Source organism: Bos indicus, chromosome 8 (assembly GCF_029378745.1).
Source record: "Bos indicus isolate NIAB-ARS_2022 breed Sahiwal x Tharparkar chromosome 8, NIAB-ARS_B.indTharparkar_mat_pri_1.0, whole genome shotgun sequence".
In the NCBI taxonomy this organism is placed as follows: Eukaryota; Metazoa; Chordata; class Mammalia; order Artiodactyla; family Bovidae; genus Bos; species Bos indicus.
Genome location: NC_091767.1, coordinates 76,452,432 through 76,472,368, shown reverse-complemented (window position 1 = coordinate 76,472,368; position 19,937 = coordinate 76,452,432). Strand labels below are relative to the sequence as shown.

Genomic DNA, 19,937 nt, shown 5'->3' with positions numbered 1-19,937 from the left:
CTTGAATTACTTGACAGTTTTTCTCTCAAGTGGGAGATCAAGACCACGTGTATCAGAAACACTCAGGCCCCACCCCAGAGCCATCGATCAGCATCTCTGGGGAACCTGGAACCTGCCTTTTAAACAAGCTCCCAACGTGGTACTCAAGCACATGTGTTTCAGAAGCATTTTATGAAAACAGTGTTCTTTTCATATCCTAAACCCACTGCACATAAACCAGACACTAACCTGAATCCTAAACTAAGCATTTATATCAACCAGGCTCTTAAAGGTGTGTTTTTGAGTCATACTAGGACATTTCTTCGGAGAAGGTGATGGCACCCCACTCCAGTACTCTTGCCTGGAAAATCCCATGGATGGAGGAGCCTGGTGGGCTGCAGTCCATGGGGTCGCGAAGAATTGGACACGACTGAGCGGCTTCACTTTCACTTTTCACTTTCACGCATTGGAGAAGGAAATGGCAGCCCACTCCAGTGTTCTTGCCTGGAGAATCCCAGGGACAGGGGAGCCTGGTGGGCTGCCGTCTACGGGGTCGCACAGAGTCGGACACGACTGAAGCGACTTAGCAGCAGCAGCAGCGGGACATTTCTTTACCCAGGTGGGACCAGCTAATGGTATTCGGTGAAGTCCCCAGTACTAGAGCTCACAGCTCAGGCTGGACCTTAGAAGGGCCCGAGGAGCCCCATCATGCCCTGTTGTCCAGTCGCATGGGGATGTGAAGGTGCAGCCTGGGCAGAGAGCTGGCAGGCTGGTTGACAGTGGCATGCGCATCTTCTGCCTCTGCCCACATGATTATTTCAGAGTATTTGCCAGATGTCTCTTTCTGCTAATGGTATAAATTAGATTATTCCACTTCATGAATTAGATTTTATCCACAAATCTGATCCTCTCTGTCTGTTTTATTTATTACCTGGAGACTGACTTGAGTTTTGTTGTTATCTTTGTTGTTCCTTTGCCTTAATTTATCCATGCTTAGTTTTCCTGCTGGAGGCTGGAATCAAAGGAGGCATTTCCAGGCATATCTTTATTTTTACATTACCAGAAATCCCATATGGGGTTGACTAGTTAGTTTAGATGCTCAGGGCTTTGGTTTCAGGGCTAATGACAACCAAGAACAGTTTTCCTATTGACATGGTAGATCTGACAACTCAGGGAGTCCCATAAGGCACTTGGAAGTAGACTAGTGGTTTGGGAGTAACCTGTATTTTCCCAGGAGGTTTCTGGGGAGGCAGAGGCCCACTCCTCAAATAGAAAAGCTACACATTCCTGGCCCTCGCCCACATTTTAGAGGTACTATCCTTGGGAGTCCCATCTTAGAAACTTAGTTTATGGCTATGATCTTTGTACTTAACCTAAAATTCACCCAGACTGAGGATGAATAAGCATATAATTTACCCTTTATTTGATATTCCTTAATTGAATATGTTCTTATTTCTGGTTTTTTTTTTTTTTCAGGATTCAACAGGCACAACAACATTTTTAGGATTCACCGCTGCAGGCTTTGTGGTATTCCAGGGAAATAAGAGAATCCATTTGTTAAAGTGGTGAGTACTTCTTTGGAAAATAATTCTTGTTTTCTCTTAATCTTGTTTTTCTTTCCCAGTCTTTGACTTTCTATTTGGAACTGCCAGGTAGAATGCCTAAGATCCATTTCCCTGCCTTGAAGCTTCTTACAAAGAGATTATTCATCTATAAATGAAGTTCAATCTTGGTTTCCCTAGACCTCAGGAGACCTGGAGTGTGTCCCAGGCTCAGAGGCTCTGCCTCCAAAGGGAAGGTGTCCAGGACTCCTGGTGAAGAAATACCAGGGGTGACCACAGGGTGCCTCAGGGCAGGGTTAGGGTGCAAGTTCCCTCAGACAACAAGGACCCCCTCTATTTCTGTCACTTCTTTTCATTCTCTTCTGTTGAATTCTTGCTGCAGACCCACCCCTCTGTAATCCAAAAGCACCAGTGAAGATGATTCTGACTCAAAGGAACAGGAATGTATGCTCACAGTGGCTTACAGATGAGAGGACAGCAAAAGTTCCAGGGGTCTGACAGCCCCATGGTCCTTTAACTTAACTACCTGGCAGCATCATGAAGGACTTGCGCCTTTGCATTTTCTTCTCTGCAGTCGCAGGGTGGTAGCTTTTGTCCCCAGATAAAATGGTCATGCATTCAACTTCAGTTGTCAGATCTTCCCATGGCAACACCCTCAAGGAGAATAGCCCTTTGCATGTGTCTCCTGTGAAGACAAGGATAGCTTTTTCAGAAGCTCTGTAAGAGACTTCCTGTGTATGTAATTGGGCAGGGTGGGTCATATGTGCCTCCTTAAACCAATCCTTCCAAGAAGTAGAATTCTGTGATGAGGTTGGTCAAATCAAGATTCATCCTCTTGGGGAGAACATCATCTATATGAACACTTGATCTAGAGGAAGAATAAAGTATGGATTCTGTCCGTAAGGACGTGGGAGAATGGACCAGGAGTGCCCACTATGTTTTGGTAGAGAGTGAAGAAGTCGGCAGAAACTAACACAACATTGTTAAATAACTATACTCCAATAAAAAAATTTTTTTTAAATAAAAAGAAAGACAAATCAAAAAAATTGGACTTATCTTGACTGTACTTTAAAACACAAAGAGTGAAGAAAGCTGAAAATTGTGTGTGTATTGGAATATTGTAAGGGCTTAGTCTTGCTCATAGCTTCAGCTTGATTTGGTTCCCTCTCTGATGGTCCTTGACAGATTTGTCACCTGGTCTCTCTGGGTGGTGGACTCACTCTCTTGGCTTGAGCCCTAGGGGTCGAAAGTTTTTGATGGGCCTCTGGGCATCCACCCTCAGTCCTGGATTGAAATTGCTCTCTCATGCGTATCTGAACCTCCATTTCATGGTTTTTTTAGCATCAGGATTTCTTCCAGCACCTTTTTATCAAGTCCCCGTCCACTCCATCGCTTCTTGGCACTCTTCTCTGAGCACCTGCCTTCCCTTCAAACCTTCTCTACAAGAATAGAATCAACCAGCTCATGTCCACTTTGCTTCCTACACCTGTTCTATTTTTATGATCAGCCTTCTCTTCCTAAGAATGCTAATTTGCCTAAATATCTTCCCTACCTACTCTGTCATTGCCTTTATTCTTGTCATACTGTCAGTTCGCATCTGTGCCCACATACTCTCTTCCTCCAGAATGAGCATTCTCAAACTTTCGTGTGTCTCTAATAAATCACTTAACTGTCTGAGTCTCAATGTACTCGTTCATAAAATCGGCATTCATTATATCCAACTACTTTTCAGGAAAGAAAGGAGATGGGGGAGAAGGAAATGAAATAGTGTGTGTGAAAGTGACTTGATTTGTGAACTAGGATGTTTTATAAATACATAGCATGGTGGGTTACCTACTTACTTCTCTGTGTCTTCAGTATTTGTAAAGAAGCTCTGATGTTAACCACCCTTCACTCCATTCCAGAATAAGTTCTCTAAGGATTTTCTGACTTTAGGGAGCATGGGCAGGGCTTCCCCCATTCTCTCCTACAATTACAAAAGGCTTGAGGGTCCTGCAGGGTGTTTGATCCTTAGGTACTACTCAACTCTGGAGTCCATGGGTTAGACCTGTGCATATTGATTGCAAGTTTCTCCCCTTGGAGCTTTAGTTTCTTCCCGGGTCCACTGAAGAGTTGAGATGGACAGTCCCCAGATCTTCTGTTTCTAGGTTCTAAATCTTGGTATTTCTGGTGGGATGTTGTCATCCCCATCTCTTCCAGCCGTGGCTTAGGAACACATTTGTAACAGCCATGTACATGTTACTAAAATAAATTTTCTTCCCACGTTAAAGCTAGCGTTGTTTTGTTTTGAACATCCACTGAACTTTATCCCTCTTGCAAATCCTCACCACAGCTTAATATGACCTCACTGTTCTTTTTCCCCAGGAAAAGCACAGGGGCACATATCACTGTCCTAGGAATTAGATTAAAGGAATAAAAATAGAATTCCCTCCTCTCTTTACACTTATCTTCTTAACAAGGAGGTGACCTTAGGTCTACATTTCAGGTAGATTTTAACTGAGCATCTCCTTTAAATGAAGCCTCAAGTCTTTTGACTATAGTTCCTCAAGGTATCCTTATAGTTTTGAGCATTTCATTATCTAACAAAATGGTTCATGTATAAACAGGGAGGGCAGAAATGAGAATTTTGAAATGTGGTGCATGTCTTGGAGATGGATGTGAAAGGATACAGATATTGTGAATCCATATGGTTTCATTAACCAAATCTGAAATAACTATTACATACTTCCTACCTCACAAAGTGGGTTGGCCAATTAATATTGGTCATTAATATTCGTGAAACCTCTAGAGCTCCTTGGAAGAAAGGTGCAGCTTAACTGTAAAAAATAAAATAAACAATTCTGAGCTGCCTACAGTTCCTCTCTTGGGAAGAAAATTGCTGTAGAATTCACTTGGGGGCTCTTCCCTGCTCATTTGGCCTCCAGCAATAAGATAATATCTTGTTTCATTGCTGTCTGCTTGGCATTTGTGAGTCAGATGGATTCCTGTGGGAAAGCGGGTACCTTAATTAGCTGCCACTTTTTGTTTTTCTTCTCACCCAAAGAGATTTTCTTTTCTTAGGCCAGATGTCTGCAAATTGAAGTTTGAAGGGAAGACATTTTATGTGATTGGCACCCAGAAGGAGGTCAGAAACTGCTTTTCTACTGTCTATTGTCGGGTGTGCATGCATGTGTTTGTACATGCGTGTGTGCAGGTGTGCCTGTGCATGAGAAAGTTTCAGGTATGACATGTGCCTGTAGTAATGTAGCCCCCAAAGACCATGATGTTAAAGTTTGTGATAATACCAGAAATTTAGAGGTAAATAACACCAGGTTTACACATTTAAGAATTAATCCAGTGAACAATGCTGACCATATACCCCTGTGTAAAAACTAGGTTGTGATAGACTTGGGCTTTCCAGTGCCTCAGATACCTGCAATGCAGGAGACCCAGGGTTTGATCCCTGAGTCGGAAAGATCTCCTGGAGAAGGGAATGACAACCCACTTCAGTATTCTTGCCTGGAGAATTCCATGGACAGAGGAGCCTGTTGGGCTACAGTCGATGGGGACACAAAAAGTCAGACATGACTGAGATACTAACACTTTAACTTTCATTGACTTGAGAAATAGCTAATGGCTCTTCTCCCTACCTCTATCAATTGCCAGAATACAAAATTAGGAAACAAATTAATAGTACTTAAAGATAGACATCAACCAGTGTTGATTAGAGTTTTATGAAAAGTATAAGTCTTGGGAATTTTAAAATCAAGGAGTTACCACATGTAGGTTGGGTTTATCATTTGAGAGGAGGCCATTACTGAAGAGCCTCAGAGCTCAGTCTGAAAGTTTCTCAATTTTCTTGAGCCTAGTGTTTAAGCACTAGCTATTCAAGAACGGTGAGCAAATTTTAAAATTCATCCAAGTATGATTGAGAGGTAGGTGATGCCTGGAGTGTTGAGAAAGATTATGAAGCTGTTCTTTATCCAAAACAGGACCTGGAGAGGTTAGTTATATCTGCAAAGGGTGAGGGAAGGGGGAATATGATTTTAGCATCTTCTAAGTACATAGTAGAGCATGCTGCTGCTGCTGCTAAGTCGCTTCAGTTGTGTCCGACTCTGTGCGACCCCAGAAATGGCAGTCCACCAGGCTTCGCTGTCCCTGGGATTCTCCAGGCAAGAACACTGGAGTGGGTTGCCATTGCCTTCTCCAGTGCATGAAAGTGAACAGTGAAAGTGAAGTCACTCAATCGTGTCCGACTCTAGTGACCCCATGGACTGCAGCCCACCAGGCTCCTCCATCCATGGGATTTTCCAGGCAAGAGTACTGGAATGGGGTGCCATTGCCTTCTCTGATAGTAATGCATAAGTTACTTCAATTCTGTTTGATATGCCATGGGATACAAATAGGTAAATTCTTAAAAGAAAAATATGAAAAACTTAAACTGTGTTTAATGTGCCCTTAATTGTTTTGTTATATTTTATTAGAAAAAAGCCGTGTTGGCATTTCATACTTCAACACCAGCTGCCTGCAAGCATCTTTGGAAGTGTGGGGTGGAGAACCAGGCCTTTTATAAGTAAGTCACTGTTATTCATTTAATCATAGGTTTGAAAAGCACTTCTGGAGTCCTTTATGTTTTGTAAACAGCTACATATTCATTTCTTTTAATATAGTCCTTTTTTATTATATTTAAGTGAGTTATAAATTTGTTGCATTGTTCAGAGTGACTCCCAACCACTGTTGGCCTGACCATGTCTTGAACTTTATACTGGGTGTTTCCTAATTGCTATGGGCTTTTTGGGGGGAGGGGCATTGTTGTTTCCATTCAACATGTCACAGGATCTGTTTTTGGTTGGTGGCCCCCTTAGAAGCAGACCTTGGGAAGAGCTTAGTGCAAATGGGGTATGGTTACTGAATGTACCAATAGGGGAGTGGAGGAGGGAGAGGGGAAGCAAGAAATACAGGGCATGATATTGAGTAGTTACTACTGTGAGCCACTGGACTCAGCTGTGTCTGCTGGGGAACCCTAGCAGACTGCAGAATGTGCCTCAAAGTTCTTCCACTGACTGGCAAAGAGGTTGGTCTGTTTACCTACCAATTCCCCATTCATTTTAGTTTAGGGACACTTACGAGGGTAGAGTTAATACTTTCTAGCACTTCTGGCTTACTCTGAGCTTAGGTTGTACGTGCTCTCAACAACAGAAAAATAAACCTTAGGCAGAGAGTCACACATATTCCTGGTAAGAAGGCTTCAGTGTTTAGAGATGAGAGCCAAAGGTTTGTAGGTAGAATGCCATCAGGGTCTTCTAGGATCGTAGAAAGTCAGTGCTGCATAGAACTTTAGAAACCATCCATAAAGCTCTCAGGTTTCAAAAGAGGTTCAAATTTAGGATTTTTCTGTAAGTTCTAGCTTCTCCTCTTTGAGATCATTACTGATTGGAAGAGCAGTGGTGATGGACGCAGTCAGGAGCCTAGCGAGCCCTGCCTGGGGTATCAGCACCACTCACCCCTGGAGTTCATCCAGGTGGATTTTGTTCCACTCCGCCACCCTGCCCCCCTACACTGAAATAGTCTTACTTATTAGACTCATCTGAAACTGCTGAATCTCTGATCATCCTGGGCTTTGGCTTACAAGGGCCTTCAGGAGAACGAAGGCTGAAACAGTGTTTTTCAAACCCCTTTTAAGCCACAGAACTCTCTTCCTTACACAGAAAGTGTAGACAAAGCCTATGTAAAAAAAGATAAAAATAGAGGAGCTGTGCTGTTGGTGGGGACCAAGTTGGGACTGGGGACTAGAGACCCTTGACTCATTGCTCACTGCTCCACAGGAGGTTGGGTGACCAGTTGTCTGAGTTTGCCCATGACTTTCCCAGGTTTGGAATGAGAATTTCCAAGTCTTGGGCAAATACTATCAGGAGCATAATTTGAAAACGCTTGGATGAGATGATTCACAAAATGCTGTGCTTCTAGGAATGATGATGCATATCAGTAAGACATCAAGGCATCTGTGAGTCTCCTGCAGTGTTTGAAGACTGGTAAACAAAGAATAGCTGATGACCTCTGAAAACTCAGCATGTCTAGACCACTCCATTCACATGACAGCAGAGAGAAGGAAAGGCAGACAGTCTGGTGCTCTTAGTCTTAGTTGGAGCCTACACATTTTTGTTTTTGTCTTTAATCATTAAAAAAAAAAATTTGAGATAATACTCACATACTATAAAATCAACTGTTTTAATGTGTAAGTTCAGTGGTTTTAGTATAATTCACCAATTTAGGCAACCATCACCACAGTCTGATTATTCAGGACATTGAATAGTTTTTGCACATGTATTGTTTTATCATGAGTGAGAGAGTCAGTTGGTATATGGAGTAAAATAAATGTAAGAACACAATTGAAAAGAGGGGAGAGAAAGCGGGAAAACCCACAATCAAAGGAATCCATTTGGGGCATTTGGAGTATGCTTATTATCTGGCAGCTAACAAAGTAGTCTGACAATTCTATCACTGAATGGGCCAAGTAGGCATATCAAAGATATCACTTCCAGTCATCTGTAGAAGCTTCAGAAGACCCAAGGAGTGTAACTGTGAGAACAGGTGGCACCATACAGAGTTGACTGGGTCTTTGCGTCAACACCTCTGCCAGGCTACCCCATCTCTCCCATTGAGACTTCTAATCCCTAATATTTATCCTGACCTGAGATTTGCCCAAACATTGTGTTCCACCATTATCCCATAATTATCCCTGTTCCTTAAGAAAGAAGAAAGATATAGCTTATCCTGACCCAGCAGTGTGACCTTGAACCAGTGGCTGGCCACATCTGGCTCATCTGTTGAAAGGAGGGAGCTCGGACTCACGTATGATTTGCTTGTATCACTGTGGCCTCATGTTAAGAATAATGGGCTTTGGAGGCCAACAGACTTGGGTTTGAACCTTGATTCTGTTGCTTACTAGTCGTGTGACCTGAAACAAAACAATGAACACTTTGAGCCTTATTTTTATTTTTCATCTGTAAAATTCAATTGGTAATCCCTGCCCTGCAGTGTCTAGTCCTGCCAGGCACACTGACCATCAATAAGTGGTAGCTGCTGCTATGACTATGATGACTCCCTGCTCCATGAATGGGGAATGTTTTCTGAGTGCCAGTTGGTTGCAGAGCCCAGTCCCTTTGCTTCTGAAGGGCTCTGACTCTGTGAAGCTCAGAGCTTCCTTCACTGCCTGCTTCCTTTCCTGGCCCTGCTTCCAGCTGATCATGGTTTTGGCCTTCATGATATGGGCCGGCAGAGCAAGGCGCTGATCTTTTTTTTTTTTTAATTGAAGTATAATTTCTTTACAATGTTGTTAGTTTCTGCTGCACAACATGAATCAGCTACACACACACACACACACACCTCTTGAGTCACCCCCTCTTGAGTCACCCCCCGTCCCACCCCTCTAGATGATTGCAGAGCACCAAGCTGAGCTTCCATTGCTATACACACAGCAGCTTCCCACTAGCTATCTATTTGACACATGGTAGTGTACATATGTCAATGCGATTCTCTCAGTTTGTCCCACCCTCTCCTTGGCCACAAGTCTGTTCTCTATGTCTGCATCTCTATTCCTGCCCTGGAAATAGGTTCATCAGTTCTACTTTTCTAGATTTCATACGTATGTGTTAATATGCGATGTTTGTTTTTCTCCTTCTGTCTTCACTCTGTATGGCTGACTCTGGATTTATCCATGTCACAAAGCCCTGATCTTGTTTCCTGGGTTGGGAGTGGTTTGTTTCCTCCTTTGCACTTCACCTGTCATGAGAACAGGGAGGCCCCATGGCCAAGAATTCCCCAGTATGCTTTTAACACATGAATGTGCTGCTAGTTGTCAGCTGGCCTGGGGCCACCGATCAGGTTTGAGAGCCCTGGCTCTGAGATCTGCTGCCTGGGAACAGAGCCCAGAAACAGAAACTCTCCCTCCTGCTCCAACCCCTGGGGATCCCCAACACAGACTTAGACAGTCACCATCTGAGAGCTTCCTCCCTGCCATGCGTTCTGGGTGCTGCCACCCCCAGAGCACTGGGATGTGCCATTTCTGGACACTGATTCCCTGAAAGCACACTAGATTCCCTACAGTGTCTCCCTGGTGGTTCTTCTGATGAATCTGTCTCACACCTGCTTTAGGCTGAGACAGTGCTAGGCACTAGGGACACAGTGGAAGCTCAAATGACACTCTCTGTCCCCAGCTTTCTATGGAATTTTGTGCAGGACATAAAGGTAGTCCCTAATAAATTTCTTATCTGGGTTAGTGTGCATTTTGTCAAAGAAACAGTATTACACTTGGTCGTCAAGGACCCAGAGTATCTCCCTAAACTGACACCTTTCACACTTCAGTGAGCATGAGAGTTACCCAGAAATCCTGTTAGAATGTGGATTCTGGTTCAGTAGGTCTGGGTGGGGCCCAGGAGTCCAGATTTCTAATAAGCTCCCAGGTGATGCTGTGCTGCAGGTGTATGGCCCACACTTGAGTAATGAGGTTCTAAACCAGAGATCCTCAGCCTGACTGCACATTAGAATCACCTGGGGGAACTTTTAAACAATAACAACATGGACCCTACCTGAGACCCAATTAATTTGAAATCTGAGTCCTCACCAAAATGTGTACACGAGTGTTCATAGCAGCATTCTTCATCACAGTTAAAACAGATGCCCATCAACTGATGAAAGGATAAAGGAAAGTGGTATATCCATACAATGGAATATTATTGAGCCATAAAAGGGAGGAAGTACCTACTGATTCCTGCTACAACAGGGATGAAACTTGAAAACATGATGCTAAGGAGTGAAAGAAGGAAGGGACTTCTAATAGGTATTGGGAGGTTCTTTTGAGGGTAATGAAAATACTTTTTATGAATCTCTAACTTTGTAAATTATACTGAAAACCACTGAAGTGTACAGTCTAAAAGGATGAACATTATGTTATGTGGATTATATTTCAGTAAAGCTTTTATTTTAAAAATTCAGAATTGGGATGAAGGATCTTGATGTTAGTAGTAATATACCTTTTCCAGGTGGGGTGAGCCTGCAGCCTAGGGTTTCATGCTCTAATCTTGTGATTCTCAAAGTCTGGGTCCCTGGACCAGCATCAGCATTTCTGGGGAACTTGTTATAAAGGCCTGGCTCAAACTCGGACTTACTGAATCAGAACCTTGTATTTTTGAAAAGCCCACCCAGTGATTCTGATGCATTCTGAAGTATGAGGACCTGCATGGCCAAGACATTATTTTAAAAATACAGAAAAGCCTGGGTTTGCAGCCTGGTTCCCCCAGCTTCGATGATGTGACCGTTGTTAAGTGAATTTACCCTTCTGTGCCTCAGTTTCCTCATGTAAGAACGTGGATTGCTTCTTCCTATGAGAGAGCTGTGAGGATGAAATAAATTAATGTATTTAAAGTGATTTTTAAATAATAAATTAGTGCATTTAAGCACATGGTAAAGAATCCACCTGCAATGCAGGAGATGGGGGATTTTTCCCTGGGTTGGGAAGATACCCTGGAGGAGGAAATAGCAACCCACTCCAGTATTCTTGCCAGAGAATCCCATGGACAGAGGTGCCTGACAGGCTTCAGTCCATACAGTTGCAAAGAATCGGACGTGACTGAGCAACTGAGAATGCAGTGTGCTTTGGATGGTGAATGGCGCCTAGTAGGGCTCAGTAATAACATATATTGTTATTACAGTGATTACTCCAGAAGCTATAAACCACAGGGAAAAGGGAAATTGTATTGTTAGTTCTAGAGGTGGCCTTTAGAGCACCAGCCAGTGTCTCCCCAGCACCTAACCTGACCTCCATCCTCAGCTCCTGTGGTAACAGGTACCAGAAAAAAGCTGGAAGCAGGGCTGAGTGGGGGCATATTCCTGCAGAGCTGTGCTGTGTGTACATCAGATGACACTGATACTCAGAGAAAGCTTTATCTGTTCCAGGCACTGTGAGTATGTATGCACATCTCACATTTAAATGTGAGTATCCCATTTAAATCAGACTTTCAGTGTCAGGACTGGACAGAACTCCGTAACGCCATGAGAAGGGGTCTCTAGGTAGAGTGACTCTGCCCTAAAAGTTCTAGGGGATTGCGGGGAGAGTTGTGACAGTAGAAAAGAGAGAAATGACGAGGCCACCATATGAATACACAGGTGTCACCCAGTCAGGTGCTGGTCAACTGGGGACTGGATTTCCCTGTGAGGTCAGAGATTTGAGAATAGCCAGTGCTTCTGTGCTGAGGTTTTGATGAGTAGCTGGAGCTGGAAGTGGGGAGAGGGAAGACCAGAAAGGAGGCTAGAGGAGAGGGAACTGCTACTGCTACTAGGCTGTGCCCGCCTTGCCTACACTGGGAGGAAGGCTTGCTCTGGGCTCATGGATGAGAGAGCCTGGGAACAGAGAGCTGGAATGGGTCAGCTAGAGCTGGAGCCTGAAGCTCTTTTATTTGCCTTCAGAGTGTTTGACATGGTTCCCGGGTATGGCCATAGCTTAGAGAATTGGCTTTGGTAGCTCAACAGTGAGAAGGCAATGCAGAGGTTTGGAGAGTGATATCAGGGGTAGGGGAAGGGAGAGAGGGAGGGAAGGTATCATATAATGAGCAAGGAGTACTTAGGTGTTTTCAGACCATTTCGTCTCATTTAAGGCTTCCCAGGTAGCACTAGTGGTAAAGAGCCCACCTGCCAATGCAGTAGACAAAAGAGATGTGGGTCAATCCCTGGGTTGGGAAAGATCCCCTGGAGTAGGATATGGCAACCCACTCCAGTATTCCTGCCTGGGAAAATCCCATGGACAGAGAGGAGCCTGGTGGGCTACAGTCTATGGGGTCACAGAGAGTCTGACACAACTGAAGTGACTTAGCACTTCTTATTTAACCCTCCTCAGAACACTATGAATTAAGTATTCTAATATCATCATTCTTTAAAAAATTTGTAAAGAAACTAAGGCTCAGAGAAGCTACATGACTTGACAAAGGCCACAGGACCAAAAGCAGGAAAGAATCCTAAGCTTCTGCGTTTTGGGGTAAAATGCCACCTGGGAGTCATTCAAGGAGAATATGGGGACGCCAAGGTTCTCTGATGCAAGCAGGCGGCCTTGGAATGACCTTGGAGTGTTTGATAAAAATACAGACTCCCGGGCCCCTATCTAGAGGGACTGAATGAGCCTCTCCAGTGATGGCTCCTGGGAGCTGGTACTCCTAACCCTGCTCCAGCATCTACTGATGTACAGCCAAAGGTGGGCACAACTGCATGCGTGTCCTGTGACCCAGCCACCTTTCTCTTGCCTTCATTCATTTCCTTCCATCCCGCTGTCCATTTCCCAATTCCCAGGGGTTTTGTGAGGTTCACGCTCTCAGATTAAATTCCCCTGTTAAAACTCCATAAAAGATCTCAGCCCAGACATTATCAGGCGTCTCCCTGAACATTTGGGAGGGCAGGGTATTGGTGGTAACACTCTCGATAGAGTGTCTCTGAGCCAGTGAAACCACACAAATAACCGTCGAGGGCACTTAGCTGTCAGAAGAAGCCAACGCTTTTTTCACTCCTCTCATCCTGACCAGACAGCTATTCACTTTCTCTGTGAAACATGCCTTGTAGCCAGTTTTCCTTGACGTACTTGGTGGGTTTGTGTAGATGCAGTGGAGCGCTGTGAGGCCTCCCACCAAGAGGCTGTTCTGAGGCAGTGGCCTCTGCATGGGACTTGGAAGGGCAGGAGCTGAGGCTGAACTGGCGAGAGACCACCCACTGCTCCCTAGACGAGCCCCTGTCTATGGAATTGCTGTGCTAGCCACACCTCCATAAAATGGGTACAGAGTTGAGTCTGAATTTCAAAAACTACAATTAGGACTCCTAGTAAGCTTTTTTAGCAGTTGATCTTGCCCTGAGCATCCTTAGGAACCTAGAGCAATAACAACAAAACAGTAAAAAAGCAGAAACTGCTTTAAAAAGTTTCTTCACCTCCTACCTCTGAATACTTGGGAGCAACAACTCTGCTGAGATGGGAAATGTGTCCAGGCCTGTGACTCTCTGGGGCTAAGATTGGAGGTAGGGTAGCAAAGAGGCCCAGACCAGGCACATCCTCAGGGGAGGAGGCACAACAATGCTGACTCCATTAGTGATGCTTGCTGGGCCATTTCTCCTCTTGAGTGCATGTGGTCCGTAGTCTGGCTTTGGCCAGCAGCCTGTCCTAGGCATCTAGACCCCTCTGCGGTGTGGCTTTCATGTGCTCTGTTTATCTTTAGGGCTCCCATGCTGTCTTCTCTGGGCCCTGCCTTGACAGGATTCCCTCTCCCTGGGCTTGACCCCTCTCCTGCCTATCTTGCTCTCTGGATTCATCCTTTGCAGCCAGTACTCTTCTCTGTGTGTTTGGATGGTTTGCAAAAGAGAATTTTTTGTGACTTTACATTGTCTTGAGGACAAAGACCGAATCTTTAACAAGGACAGCTCGAGGTCAGGTCCTACTAAATTAGTGGGGAGAATGTGTGAGTGAAACTGTGTAAAACAGTTGTAATAACAGCACTGCTACTGCTGCTAAGTCACTTCAGTCGTGTCCGACTCTGTGCGACCCCATAGAGGGCAGCCCACCAGACTCCCCCGTCCCTGGGATTCTCCAGGCAAGAACGCTGGATGGGTTGCCATTTCCTTCTCCAATGCATGAAAGTGAAAAGTGAAAGTGAAGTCGCTCAGTCGTGTCCGACTCTTCGCGACCCCCTGGACTGCAGCCTACCAGGCTCCTCCATCCATGGGATTTTCCAGGCAAGAGTACTGGAGTGGGGTGCCATTGCCTTCTCCAATAATAGCACAGGAAAATGCATATCAGATCATCTTAGTTCCCCCAGTGCTCAGGGTCTGGGCTTTAACCTGTTGGGCCTTCTGCCTAGAACACAGCCACCACCCGCCATGTTAACACCTTCCCTCTCTTGAAGGGGAGATCTCTTCCTTAGGCCACCTTCTGTGGCCCCCAGATCAGATCAGCACCACCCCCATACTCTAATTGCATCTTTTTTTTCATAGCACCACTGATTGTAATTTACCTTTGTTCTCTTCTTTGTGGGGTTTCTAGATGAATATCCATTTCCCTCTGGGCGTTACATTCCGTGAATGCAAAGTTTGTGTCTTCCTTGAGCTGTGTGGTGCATAGAGCAGAAGAGACACTTGGTTGATAGTGCTAAGTGATTGAAGCCAGGCTTCATGGACTCAGGGATGGAGCTCACTGCCCTCACCGAAGCTTCCAGACACAGCCCTCATTGTGTGATTGTCTCTACTTAGAATTCCATAGAGCTCATTGTTCTGTTTGTTTTTTATTAAGATTTTGTAATGATCAATAGTTAAAAATGATCCTGAACTCTGTAGACCCAGTCTTTCTAATTTGTTGGGTTTAACTGCATCAGGCTCAAGGTGACTGACTTTGAGGTGTCCTGAGGTATCACAGGAATCAAATGCCCCATGTGTGGCCTCTGGACTGCCCATGTTCTGAATTGTTCTTTCAGAGTGGTGGTGTTTTGCTCGTATTTACGGGAAGGGCTCAGAGGTGCTGAATCAGGGCTTGGCTGGGCTTCTGCTCCTCATGTATCTTAGTCATCGACCGGTGTGGTTTCTTTTAAAGGGCACTGGGTCATGGTGGCTTAACCCATCTTAATACTCAGAAACCAGGGATCATTTCCATGGTGATCATTTCCATGGCCCCTGTGCCATCTCCCAGAAAATACACAGTAGGTGAGTTCTATGTGACATGGGGAGTAACCTGTGTCACCAGGGAACTGCTTTCTGCTGCAGTGCTGGCAGAGCTCCAGGCAAGAAAGTCTGCCCAGCAAAAAAATGTAATGATGCCCTCTGCCTGAGCCCACTCTCTTCTGTCACTGCAGCAGAAACTGGGAAAGAATCCCTGATGATCATCAATATTTCCTGGTCCTTTTTGCAGATCATGACCTGGTAATAGATTATGATACCAAATGTGTGGGTCACCAACAGCGTATACAGTAATGAAAAGACATCAGATAGAAAAGACCAGATTGCAACATACATGGTGAAAACATTTCTTTCAGGGGTCTGTGTGTGTGAGTATGAGTGTGTGTGTGTGAGTATGAGTGTGTGTGTGTGTGAGTATGAGTGTGTGTGTGTGAGAGAGAGATAACAGTATAACATATCTCTTTCTTGGCCATCAGAAATATCTGATTACCACACGTTACAGCATGTTCCACTTGGACTTTGCAGTGGTATACCACCTCTGCTCTGCTTTTTCTTACAGGTATGCAAAATCCAGTCAGATCAAGACAGTGTCAAGCAGCAAGATATTTTTTAAAGGAAGTAGATTTCGATATAGGTGGGTACCCATGGTTCCACTTTGATGATGGGGTTGGGCTGGGCACAGCCTTTGATGTTGGAATATGGTATTGATACTTGTAAATCAGTGCACTTTGGCCCATACCCCAGTTTGGGGGCTCCCTTTCCACTCATCTCTTATGCCCACAGGATCTCTCAAACTCTGTAGTAATATCCCCTCATGGAGGAGTAGAAGGCATGGATTCTTATTGGGTCAGATCACTGTGAAGTTTAAAAAAAAAAAGTGCACACACCCCTCCCCTTCCACTCTGAGCATCTGTGCACAGACGCCATGTTTCTGTCTTTTCTGCAGCGGTAAAGTTGCCAAAGAGGTGGTGGAAGCCAGCTCCAAAATCCAGAGAGAACCCCCAGAGGTGCACAGGTGAGTGGGGTGGTCCCCAGGGCTCTGGGAGGTTTCTGGGTAGACAGGAGGGTTTCAAGGCAGACTTCGCCAAATCCACTAGAACAATGAAGGGAGCAAGGGCACTAGCTGCCTGGCCCTGTGTTGTTTTCAACCCCGGTTCCAGGCACTCCCATCATCCCCCTGGTCTCACTCAGGTCTGCCCGGGCTCCATTATGAGTTACCGGCTCTGCAGGGAGTCATTGCCCTGATTTGGCCTGGAGTATCACGTGAACAAGCAGGAAATGTGTGAGGCGTGGGTGAGCTGGGCTGTCTCCTGAGTCCGTCATCCTGTCCTCTTAGAAATGCTGTCTGCCCTTGCCTCTGTTCATCACTCATGGCCAGTTCCCACTGGTCCAACTCCTCCTAGACTATTTCACATGAGGGGGTAGGGTGCCCATCGCTCATCAGACCTTTAATTCCCCAAAGCCACTCAGAGGAATGAAGAACTTAGTCATTATCAGGACAAGGGTGTGCTTCTCTGTTAACATGGCAATATTTGTAATTCTGAGGAATGATAAATCTTCTCTTAACCACGCTGGACCTCTTATCACCACAGTTTACACAGATCATTGTACATCCTAAACTTCAAGCATGCTCCATATCTAAAGCTGGACATTCTCATCCTGATTTTCCTCCTTTTGAAGGCAAGATCATCATAAAATATATTCTTTAGGAAGTTTTCACACACTGGTGGGCACCAGTCCTTCCTTCCCCACCTTTGAACTTGGATTCTCCCTTAGGCTGAGATTTTTTGCTCAGCCTTCTCTATCTCCAAGGTGATCCAGTGAGCTGGGTACCTCTCACCTGGTCCTTGGGGCCGTCAGGCAGGAGGAGGCCACGGTCTCTCAGAAGTGTAGCTAAGCCAGCCAGCGTAGGCACCCACACAGGCGAACAGAACTGCAGTCAGAATGAAATCTTGTGCAGATGTGTACAGAGAATAATTCGTTCCTGGTTTGGGGTGATCCAGTGGGAGCTTTTCATACTGTTCATGGAGTTCTCAAGGCAAGAATATCGAAGTGGTTTGCCATTGCAGGGAACCACGTTTTGTGAGATAGGGAAGCCTGGAGTGCTACAGTCCATGGGGTTGCAAAGAGTCAGACACAACTTAGTGACTGAACAACAAATGGGAAGCTGTCACATGCAAGTCTGCAAAGCAGTCTCTCCTGCTTTAAGAAGCAGGAGAAAACTGTAGAGTGAGGGAATCAGGGGTGCCCCGGCTGGGACCCCTTGGTGCAATGCCTGTGAAAGTCAGAGTTTACCTGTTAATGACAATGGTCATTTTTTTAAAATAGCCTTTTTATACCTCCTTCTCTGTCTCCAATTGTGGTTACTCAGCGAAGCAGAAACAAAAAAAGAAGAAATAATAGGACATATCATTGGAATGTTTCCAGATTCTTTGGTCTAGAAAGACCTCAGGGATCACCTTGTTCAATGCTATTTTACAGATAGGGGAACTTGAGTCTTGGAGAAGTTAAATGGTTTGTCTGAGATCATAAATATTTTGGTGGCACAAGTAAGCCTAGAACTCCAGTGTTGTGCCCCTGAGTCCTGTGCTCTTTTCTCTGTAGTATCTGCTGCCTAGAAAGCCCCTGCATTCTCCTAGAAGCTGGGGGGCAAACCTACCCCAGGGGCTCAGCTTGGGTTTTATTCTTCCAGCTTGGAAGCATGAGTGTTTGATCTTAAAAGAAATACTCGATTCTGGGGAACCCCCTTGAAGGCACAGACACAAAGTAGGAAAATGTTTTTAAGAGTATACTTTCAGAAAGACCTATTCCAAACATGCAAGGTTTTCCAAAAGCCCATAGTTACTGTCTACAGAGGGTTAATGAGATCAGGAAAGAATATCTTAAAACATTTCCCTTTTAAATTTATGTTTGCATCATTTGTGAGAATCAAGCCTTCCTAGATCAAGGCTTCTTAAACCGTACCTTGCACAGGGATCATCTAGGGTTCCTGTTAAAATCAGATTCTGATTCGTGAATCTGGCATTTCTAATGTGCTCCCAGATGATGGCCATGTGGCTAGTTCATGGTTTGCACTTTTGAATAGCCAGACTCTAGATTACTGGTGGTGGAGGTGGTGGAGGGTGCAGATTCACCCTAGTGAAAAGTGAAAAGCTTTTCCTGGAGTGGACTGAGACACCAGAGCAGATGAGAAATGAGGCATCCATCAATTCAATTTATAGTTTTTCTTTTCTGGAATCTCCTAAAATCTCCCAGAATATTACTGCAACCAAAGTTCTATAGGCCCTTTCAGCACTGATTCGCATGCTCTTTCTCGCTGTTCCACTCCCTTCTCTCACATGCTTGTGAAAGGAGGCCTCTCTGACCCTCAGTTCTTTGGCAGTATCTCTCAAACCTCTGACATCACAAGGAAGAACTTGTTTAAAGTAATGATACAAAGTACGCTCTGGGAGGACAAGGCTTGGGTCTATCTTGGTTACCACCATCTTACCCACCACTTTACACAACGCTTGGTCAAAGTAGGAGGTCAGTAGACATTTGTTGAATGAATGTATGCACTGGGAGTGTGGGATGACAGCTTTACCTCTACTTTTCTGAGACTTGAGATCTGTCCGTGGTGCTGCCTTGGGGACCTCGCCCTCCCAAGAAGTAGCACTGTGGTCGGAGCCAGGGTGACGTGTGTGCCACTTTCAGCAGCTACTTCTTGTTCCTTCCCAGTAGCTGGCTGCAGGGCAGGAAGTTGTTTCTCTGGAACAATTATCGTATTTTCAAATTGTTTTGACATCTTGGCAGTGGCTGTCAAAAGTGAGAGTATAGTAGTGAGCTCTTTCTCTGGCAGTGCTCAAGGAGCTCTGCTCATCTAGAACAATGACAAGACTTCACTTAGCTTTCTTCCCTCTCCCTTGAGATTCTCCTTTTCAAAGTATTGCCAGTTCTTGGACTTCTACTTCTGTTGATGTGTGTGTGACATAGAGAAACAGATGCAGACTGAAAACATTGTCTTGGGATTTTTCTGTTTTTCAAAAAGAGAAGATGCTCACTCTCATGTTAGCTCACTGATCTTTGCTGATGACAAGATCCTCAACTGAAACTCTATCAACTGGCTACTTGGTGAGAATTACCTGCCCATTCCAGGGCCCAGCGAAGTAGAGGGCTGTAGCTCAGAGTTCAGATTCGACTCCTTAAACCACCTGGGCATAGAGCCTCCACCAAGGGATTCCCAAAAACAGCACTCATACCTGAAATGGGCAACAAGCGAGGAGTCATGAATGGGTCTAATCTTGGCTTTGTTGCTGTGGTATATGTCCTGCATAAGTCAGTGTCTCAGATCATCAGTTTGTTCATCTATACAATGAGATTCATGTATCCCTCCCTGGCTTCTAGGTTTTCTTATGGGCATTAAAATTATGAAGTGCAATAAAAATGAGGTGGTGATATTATTATCACTGCTCATCCAAAAATGGGATGCTAGAATCTGAAAGACACGTTCACATTGAAGTCTCTTCAGATGGAGCTTTTGCTCACAGGCCAGCACTTCCTTTTGTTCTGAGGAGTGGTGGCCTTAACTCCACAAACCTTGTATTTGTTGATCAATATTATGCCATCATTTTTTGAAGCCACTCTTAGAACACACTTTCAGTTCCCAAAGGAAACTGTTCTTCTCAATAGAATCCTTACAGCAGTTTCACTCAGAAACTTCTCTATGGAGAATGCTCATGAGTG

At 44.8% G+C, this 19,937-nt stretch overlaps 1 protein-coding gene across 2 annotated transcripts in view; it reads left to right on the top strand.

Moving 5' to 3' along the window:
- FRMD3 (FERM domain containing 3) overlaps nt 1–19,937 on the top strand; it is a 351,285-nt gene that overhangs the window by 255,958 nt on the left and 75,390 nt on the right. For both annotated transcript variants that reach the window (XM_070795032.1, XM_019966466.2), the window contains exons 8-12: nt 1,456–1,544; nt 4,602–4,665; nt 6,005–6,093; nt 15,775–15,849; nt 16,162–16,230. In XM_070795032.1, the coding sequence (XP_070651133.1) occupies nt 1,456–1,544; nt 4,602–4,665; nt 6,005–6,093; nt 15,775–15,849; nt 16,162–16,230 (386 nt within the window). The remainder of the gene's footprint in view (nt 1–1,455; nt 1,545–4,601; nt 4,666–6,004; nt 6,094–15,774; nt 15,850–16,161; nt 16,231–19,937) is intronic.